This window comes from Myotis brandtii, unplaced genomic scaffold (assembly GCF_000412655.1).
Source record: "Myotis brandtii unplaced genomic scaffold, ASM41265v1 scaffold1040, whole genome shotgun sequence".
NCBI classification, from domain to species: domain Eukaryota; kingdom Metazoa; phylum Chordata; class Mammalia; order Chiroptera; family Vespertilionidae; genus Myotis; species Myotis brandtii.
In genome coordinates this window covers 946,308-954,888 of record NW_005353498.1, presented here as the reverse complement: position 1 = coordinate 954,888, position 8,581 = coordinate 946,308, and the positions used below count along the sequence as shown (strand labels likewise).

At 57.6% G+C, this 8,581-nt stretch overlaps 2 protein-coding genes across 2 annotated transcripts in view; one reads left to right on the top strand and one right to left on the bottom strand.

Moving 5' to 3' along the window:
* ANO8 (anoctamin 8) overlaps positions 1-375 on the top strand; it is a 10,356-nt gene extending 9,981 nt beyond the window's left edge. The window contains exon 18 of the mRNA XM_014538454.1: positions 2-375. Within this exon, the coding sequence (XP_014393940.1) occupies positions 2-202 (201 nt within the window). The 3' untranslated portion in view covers positions 203-375. The remainder of the gene's footprint in view (position 1) is intronic.
* Positions 376-2,316: 1,941 nt separating this feature from the next.
* The window catches only part of DDA1 (DET1 and DDB1 associated 1), a 7,726-nt gene continuing 1,461 nt past the window's right edge, over positions 2,317-8,581 (bottom strand). The window contains exons 2-5 of the mRNA XM_005856701.2: positions 5,428-5,508; positions 5,154-5,205; positions 4,431-4,492; positions 2,317-3,010 (exon numbers count right to left, since the gene is read on the bottom strand). Of these exons, the coding sequence (XP_005856763.1) occupies positions 2,900-3,010; positions 4,431-4,492; positions 5,154-5,205; positions 5,428-5,508 (306 nt within the window). The 3' untranslated portion in view covers positions 2,317-2,899. The remainder of the gene's footprint in view (positions 3,011-4,430; positions 4,493-5,153; positions 5,206-5,427; positions 5,509-8,581) is intronic.

Sequence of the window (8,581 nt, the reverse complement as noted above, 5' to 3'; positions counted from 1 at the left end):
CCCCCGCCAGGCCCCTGCCACCAATGCAGAGTGCCCGCCCTGTGCCCTGGCTGGGCCCCCGCCCGCTCCCCAGCCCCTGCCAGGAGACACCAGCTTCTACAGCCTTGCACCTCTGCCTCTGCCACCATCCTCCGAGCCCCCCGAGTCCCCCTCAGCCTCTCCGAGCCCCCAGGCTGTGTGCTGGCCCAGTGGCTGGCACTAGCTCTGCCTGGCGCCCTGCCTTCCTATTCTCATGCAATAGCAGTCACCAATGGGCGGCCACAGCCCAGAAAATGCTTTGGCTCCCTTGGGCTCCTCCTCCTGGGGCGAGGGCCTAGCCCCCCTATCTGCCGTTTTTCTTTTGACTAGGATGGGGGAAATGAACCCCCCCCCCCCCCCAACAACAGAACACACACAGAGCAGGCAATTATTTATTTGTTTTTAATTTATTTTGTCATATTTTTGTAAAACGGCAGAAATGCAATAAAAAGTATATTTCAACAGTGCCTGAGGACAGAGCAATGGAAGTGGGGCTCACAGGGCCCAGGGACTTGAGGCTGACACTGACTCTTGGGCCTGGTGAGCCTGAGGTGGATGCTCCTCCTATCTTGTAACCTTGGCGCCTCCTCCTAAGAACTGGGTCTGGAGGCCACAGGAAAAACTCCAAACTGTACCACCTCTGAGACGGCCCAGATTTGGAGCCGACTCCAGGCCACTGGGAGGAGCTACTGAGCCTCAAGCCTGCTGTGCCTTCAGCCTCCTAAACAAAGGAAGAAATCACAACGAGCTGGAAGAACTCAGCTGTTTGGGTGCCAGGCGGGGGTCCTGAGTTAGCTGCAGCCCTGCAGGGTGACAGGGGTGATTGTCCCCTTTATCTGCTGCACTTCCTGGTACACCCACCTCCCAGGCTGCCATTCGAGGAGCTAGGGGCAGTGGGAAGAACTTGGGGCGTGAAAATCGGGAGGCACCTTGCTCCCTGCTCCCGAGCTGAAACGTTCGGGGGATGGTGCCTTTCGGAGCTCCCTGGACAGACAGTGGAGTGGGGAGTGGCCAGGATGTCCCACTGCAGAATGGCTGTCAGACCCAAGTCACTGGGACTTCACTGTGTGATCAGGGATGGATGTGGCCTCTCTTCAAGCCTCCTTCCGTCCAAAGGCTTGGAGCCTGAATGGGCCCCACCCAGAGCTGGGGGAGCCAGTGTGAGGAAGGGGCTCTGTGGAGGGACATGAAAGAGAAACGGGTTCACTGGAGGCAGGAGATCAGCCTGTGCGAAGGCACAGAGGTGTGGGAAGGCAGAGTTTGGTGTGTGAGGGAGCAGAGGAAGGAGGGACCCAAAGGCAGGAGTGGGCAGCTGAGGAGCCTACACCCAAAAGATCTGGGTGGAGAATGACCGTGGGACCCCCACTGTGGACAGCATGATGCAAAGGGGAACCAGGCCGAGGAGGCGAGGGTGCGGGTGCTGCCTGCTCCTGCTCTGCCCCACCCCAGGGCTTTGAAGCTGATGTCCCGACAGCTTCTCAGTCACTAACAGTTAGCAATGCCCCCTGCCTGCCAAGGTCAGACCAGCCCCTGGGCCCGGGATTCCTAGCGGGTCAGAGCGCTTCCAGGGACTCGGCCACCTCTGCACAAACCATCACGTGGCATTTCCTGAGCACCTGCCTTATGACCACAGGGACCCAACCCTGAGCCCATGGTATGAACACCGCCCAGAATGGGAAGCAAAACCCCTTGGCCCCATGACACAACGGGGTGGCCTACCCTGGAACCTGGTGCTGGGCAGCCCAAGCCCAAGCAATCTATCCTCCATGAAGATAATCTGGGGCACGCACCCCCTCCAGCTCCATGGCCCAACCTCTCACCACCCTCTAATACCACAGCCCCCACTCAGGGCTGGTGGAGGGAGAAGCAGCCTTCCCCTGGGTCCTGGGCCCAGTGTTCAGGACCTCAAACCTGCCTGGAGCCTGAATGCCCCTATGTTCCTCTGCACTCCGTGTGCCTTCTCTTGGAGCCACGGGCTCGTGAAACCAGGCCGCCTGGGCTGTCTCCACAGTGCCACCCTGCTTGTCAAATGTCCTGGGTGTGGGATCCACCACAGCTCTGTCCTTGCTGGTTGGACTGTCTTTCAGGGGCGTCCTGATCCTCAGGGACACTTGGCAGGTCAAGCAGAAAGGTGGGTCCAGGCAGGTCTTGGCTCTGAGCAAGATGGCTGCAGCAAGCCCACAAGAGGATCCAGCTGGTCTTGGGGCCACTCTTGGCTCCTCTTGGTGATGATGGAACAACTCTCAGTGCCTCCATCCTCTGAGGCTGAGGCACGTGGAGCAAAGACTCAAGATCAAGTAGGAAAGATCCTTTTATTGGGGTGGACACTGAGCACGCACCAGTCCATGATAAAATGACTTAAGAGAATGATCCGAAAGGGTTGACTTCTTCCTGTGGCGTACTCTCAGAGCAGGGTCCGGCACGGCATAGATCCCGGTGGACCGGGCGTCAAGGCCAAGTCTTTAAGGCCGGACCAGGGGATGGAAGCGGGAAGAAGGGCCCCACCCCTGTCACCCAGCTGCAGCAGGGCTTATCTCTAGACACTCGAAGACACACTCTGGTTCTCCAGAGAAGGACTGGGGAGCAGGAGGAGGGGATTTGGGGTGGGGTGGAGTAATGAATAACAATGTTGTTTTTCAAGAAGCATCTACCAACATCACACTACTGGGTCTGACATCCCCTTTAACCATCGCTCGGTACATTTTACAGCATAAATAAAGACTCAAGGAAAATAAATACATCGGCTCCTATGAGGTTGAAAGTGGTGTGCATGGCGGGGTGTGGGTAGGCGAACCAGTGGGGAGGGTGGGCAGGATGCTTACACACGGCAGGCGGGTGAGGAGCAGACAAGACAGGAGGCACCTATGGGGGAGCATCAGTCTTAAGTGTCCTCGTGCATGTCTGGGCTGTCGGTCCGTGCGACCTTGCGGGGAGGCGCTGAGCTCTCGCCCTCGAGGTCCACTTGCTCCTGGTCTCTCTTCTTGGCAGCGTTCTGGGGGGTGGGGAAGGAGAAGGGCTGTTGAGACTGCACTTAGGTGACTTCTCCAAATCCTGCTGCAGGGGTCACAGGCATGGGCTTGGAGCAGGGCAGTAAACACAGGGCCCTGGTTGGGCAGCCCCTCCCACCACCGGACCTGCCCCACTAAGCCACAGTCCCTGGAGCTCTGGGCCCGTAATGGGCACTGCAAGTAGCCACCATGGTTCACAATGACCACATATGGCCCCAAACGCTCGGAGGAGCGATGCACTCTGCTGAAGCACAAAGGGCCCTTTGAGCCCTCGGAGGAGCCCAGGCCTTGCCACAGGAGAGGAAAGTGGTCCCAGTGTGGGAATCCCTGCTTTCCCCACTTTGGGGAATTAAAGCCTGTGGGGCCGAGGAAGGGGCCAGTGTGGGCAAGGAGCTTGCGTTTTCTAAGCAGTTACTTCACCATGGGGTCCCCCTTCCGTCTTTCCCAGAGCAGGCTGCTATCAGATGTCCAATGTTAGGTGAGAAAACAAACTGAGCTCGTTATAAAACAACATGCAGAGCCTGGACGGCGTGGCTCAGTTGGTTGAGCATCATCCCAAGCACCGAGAGACTGCCGGTTGAATTCCTGGTCAGGGCACACGCCCGGGTTGCAGGCTTGATCCCCAATAGGGGGCATGCAGGAGGCAGCCGATAGATGTTCCTCTCTCTCTCTCTCAGGTCAATAAAAATATATTTAAAAACAACAACATGTAGAGATTTTCAACAAAGAAGGAGAAAAACATCCTGCATGTTAAAAAGGCAGCCTCTTGGGGGGAGGAGAGATGACTTTCCATGGCAGCCACAACCTCTAGAATGGCCTGGATTTTAATCACGTGTATTTTTTACCACTAAACAAAGATTCCAAATAACCGCCCTGACCGGTTTGGCTCAGTGGATAGAGCGTCGGCCTGCAGACTCAAGGGTCCCAGGTTCGATTCCGGTTAAGGGCATGTACCTTGGTTGCGGGCACATCCCCAGTGGGGAGTGTGCAGGAGGCAGCTGATCGGTGTTTCTCTCTCATCTCATCGATGTTTCTAACTCTCTATCCCTCTCCCTTCCTCTCTGTGAAAAATCAATAAAATATATTAAAAAAAAAAAAAAAGATTCCAAATAATCACACTAGAATCATTCTGCCGCCAGGACTGTGCAGGCTGCAGGCTGTGGGAGCTGCCCGAGCCTTGGAATGGCTGGCCAAGGCCCTATCCATCCCTGAGCACGAGCTCTGTAGCCTCTACACAGCCATTCCCTCCTCTGAAACGCTGCTCCCTCTCCTGGATCGCCTATCAAACTCCTATTCAGCCCTCAAGACCCATCTCCCAGACCCATGTCCTCCCCCCACTCAAAGCCCCTGTGCTGGGCACTGTGTCTCCCCTGAGTCCCAGCACCGGAACCCCATGTGCCTTACCTTTTTGTCCCATTGCTGATGTAGGTAGCGCAAAAGGATGTTTGTTTTTTCTGTCACGATGACTGAGGAGAAAAGACAAAGTTGCAGGGAGAGGCTGCAGAGAGAGACTGCAGATGGCCCAGCCTCCCTCCTGGCCAGCACTGCCCCTCCCAGGACAGTGCTCCTCCCTCCTTGGCCTCTGAGGCCACCTCTGCCCTGAGTGGCCTTTCTGGCACTCAAGTCAGTACCCCAACCGAGGAGATTTCAGGAAGCCCAGGGTTTTCCCTCCTAAGCCCAGGGGCCCGAGCCAACTGCTCTAGGGTCCCTCCTTCTCAGAAATGCAGAGTCCATTACTGCATTCGGTTTCCACCCTGCAGTGGGGAGGAGCTCTGGCTGCAGACTCACGCGTGTGTCTTCCCAGGCCAACCGGGAGCACAGATCTACATAGCTGAGCCCTAGTGACCACAGAAGCCAACCAGCTGGGTCCATGTGGATTCTTTTTCATGGTTAAAATAAAACTCCATGGCCATGGTGACCTCCCACTTGGCAGGCTCCGCAGACCCTCCACCTGAACAACCCCTCCCCATGCTGTCCACCCCGAGTTGGGCTGGGTCCCTAACCCATAGTACTCGTGTTTTGGGGTGTCATGGAGCTGACCAGTGTCCCACAAGACACCTCCTGTACCACCCTCTATCCTCTCCTCTTAGTAGCCTGGATGAGCTAAGTCACACAGAGAACACTTACTCTGTTCAGATGGGTACTCGCGTGTGGGCAGGTAGACTGAGGGGCGTCGATTCTGAGGGAGGGTCCAGAAGAGGTGGGTTAGGAGTGCGGGTTGACTAGGGTCCCCTCACCCCTTGACCCGGCATCCACCCTCCAACACAGACCAGAAGATGCACAAAGACTTTAGGTGAGGTCAGGCTTAAAGATCGGCCCCTGTTCCCAGCGAGATGCTGATTGGGGTGGTGCACATTACCCCCAGCCCCCTCTCCCCACAGGTCCCTGAACCTGCACTCACCGAGGCTTTACACACAGAGTCAGCATGAAATCGACTAAAATTGCTTTTGTTGTAGACTGGCAGTCCTTTCAAAAAATCTGCCTGAAAGACAGAAAAAATAGTGAGAAACCCTGCAAGGGCCAGCCCTGGAGCACCTGCGGTGGTGGACAGGCTTCCGGGCGACTCCCAGGTTCCCTTTCTGATCTGCTGTACGTTTCCCGGAAGACAGGCTTGAGTTGGCCACCTGATGTGTACACTGCTATAACCGGAGACAAGCAACCACCCCGGGGAAGTGCACCTTCTACCTCAGAGTCCTTACAACAGAGCTGTACCCTGGCAAGGGGTAGGGAAACTGAGGCTCAGAGAGCACGGCCATCTGTTTAGAGTCATACCCGAAGCAAGCAGCAGGCTGGGGGGACAGACCAGGCCCGTCCAACTGTAGATCTGTCCTGTATGCTTGTTGGATGTGAAACTCCCGGCCTTGTCTCCGTTTACTCACCTTTAATAGACACCCAGAGGAGAACGGCTTGTCCACCCTAAGAAACCCCAAGGGCCAATGTGACAATAAATGGGGGTGGGGACCAGAAGCCTGGGTGAAGAGGACAGGGTGGCCAGGACACAGAACTGGGAACCCAGGATTCTGAACTGCAAGAAAACTCAGAAATCCAACTTCAGTATGTCAGCGTCAGGTTTTCAGAGTTGGCTGGACTTTCCCTAAAGCTCTGTGCAGCTTGGAATCAGCTCAGGGGCGGCTCCTGGGGTACCCACACCTAATGGCTTCCCCACGAAGAGGGGAGGCCTCCCAGGGTGAGGGCCAGAGACAGAAAGCAGGCTGTTCCTCCCTGCCACCCGCTGCCGGGGGCAGAGACTCCGTGCCACAGGTCTCAGGCCCACAAGGTGCTGGGGAGCCGGCAACAGAATTCATTCACTGCCCAACTCCTGAAAAGTCCTTTGTCCCTGACACTCTGGGGTCAGCTGAGCAAGGGCGATGGCTCTGGGGCAGGAGCACCCTGACCCTGGGGGAAGGAGCACCCTGACTCTGGGGGCAGGAGCACCCTGACTCTGGGGGCAGGAGCACCCTGACCCTGGGGGCAGGAGGGACGAGACGGAACCACAAGATGGACAAATAAAGGCCAATGAGGCCATGTCCACCTCAGGAAACTGAGGCACGAGAGCAGGGGTGTGCAAGGGGAGGAATAAGGCCGAGAGCTGTGGCAGGGAGTGACTGCCAGGACAGCGGGAGTGCAGCACTGTCATCGTGCCTGGGATGGGACGGCCTGGCCTGGGCCAGGAGCTTCCCCATCTGGAATCACTCTCACAGGATGAGGAAACTGAGGCAGAAAGGTCACATGGCACTCATCTGAGATCATGTGGCCCCAACGAGAAAATGAGGAAGGCGGTTTGAATCCAGGTTTGCCCAACCTCAGAAGCCAAGCTCCTGCTGTGTGACATGCCAGTAGCTCAGTTTTCCTGTCTGAAATCCAAGGGCTCGGAGCCCCAAGAGGCTATAATAACCATCCCCTGGGGGGGCGGGCTGTCCATCCCCATGCCTGAGCCTAGATGCTGCACCCTTGGGGAAGCCGCTGTTCAGATCTGCCCCCACCATCTGGGGCAGGCAGGAGCAGGGGTCCTCACCTCTGGGGGAGCCCCAACGAGACCTTGGGGGGGACAAGCCTCCCTGGAGGTGGCTCTCTCACCTGGGTGACCTACTCCTCCAAAGCCACTCAAAGCCCCTCAACCCTGCCTTCCCTTACCCAGGACCCTCTCCCACCTCGGCCTGAGACTAGGGGGCCAGCTTCATGCAGCCAGACCAGGCTTTCCCCAGCTCCTACTATGAGGCAGGCCTGCACCAGGGCACTGAGAGGGCGCAGCAGACCTGCTCTTGGCCCTAGGAGGACCCAATGCAGGGGACGCAGGTATGGGCCAAAGAGCTGCACAGTGAAGGCAAATGGCCCTGGGGACAGGGTACGGGGTGGTGTGTGAGGCCCAGACAGTGGAGAGTAGTCTGCTGGTCTTCGAGGGTGTGGGGAAGGGAGGAAGGGCTGCCGAGCAGCAATGACACGGCACCGAGACTTGACTCGTGAGGAGTGGTCCTGGTCCTGCCTCAAAGCCTTCATGGCTCTGGCTGGGCTTGGGCCCCACTGGCCTCCTGCCACACACACCTTCAGCCCAGCCTGTGCCACCACCCAGGCACGCTGCTCCTTACTGCACGTGGGAAACAGCTGCCTAGCTCCACACCCCCTGCCCTGCCCTCTGCACACCCTCAGGGGCCTATGCTGGAGCCACGTCCATGCCCCAAGGAGGCCATCTGTCTACGTGTCCACCTCCTTCCCTGGACTGGCACCCCCTAAGGGCAGAGGGCAAGGCAGGGCTAACTCCACCTGAGCCTGAGGGCTGACATGGGGCCAGCAAGAGTGGTGAGAACACACCGTCCCGGCTGGGCTCCTCCCGGGCTGTGGGACCTGGCAGCCTCTCCAGTGAACGGGCAGTCACAGCAGGGCCCCCTCCCAGGCGTGTTCTGAGTCTCAGTAAGACAACAAGGGAGAGAGCTGTGCACAGAGCTCCCTAGAAGGCACCTGTTAGCATCAATGCATTTGTGCTGAATAAACCTATGAAGACAGGATTCTGCCTGTACTTCCTGTCAGCTTAGTGGGACAACAAGGCCTCAGACACAGGGAGCAATCCTCACCTCAGCAGACGAATCCCAGCCACAGCTGGGCCCGCAGCCATGCACGGCCTCAGCGGACACTCACTGAACATCGGTGTCAACCCCCTTTCGAGGAGCCCAACAGAAACCCACCCAAAGCGGGATGAGGAAGAGAGTGGTGTGCAAAGAGAGACACTGAGGCCACCGTCACGGGCCCTGCAGCAGGTGATGCTCACAGGGGAGAGCTCCAAGCAGCAGAGCAGCACATGCGAAGGCATTCTTTGAAGGCACAAAGAATGCGGAAACAAGGCCAGTGAGGCCGGGCAGGGGCCTGGCTGCAGGGCTTATCTGGTTACAAAAGGAAGACCCTGGAGTGTTTCTCAAGGTAGCAAGTGTTAGAATCTGATTTACATCTTCAAACCCTCCCTCTAGTGCCAAGTAAACTGCGATCTGCCTGAGGGCAGAATGGAGGCCAGGAGACCAGGGAGGAGGCTGGGGCAGGCAACCAGGCAGGGGGTGGCAGTCCCG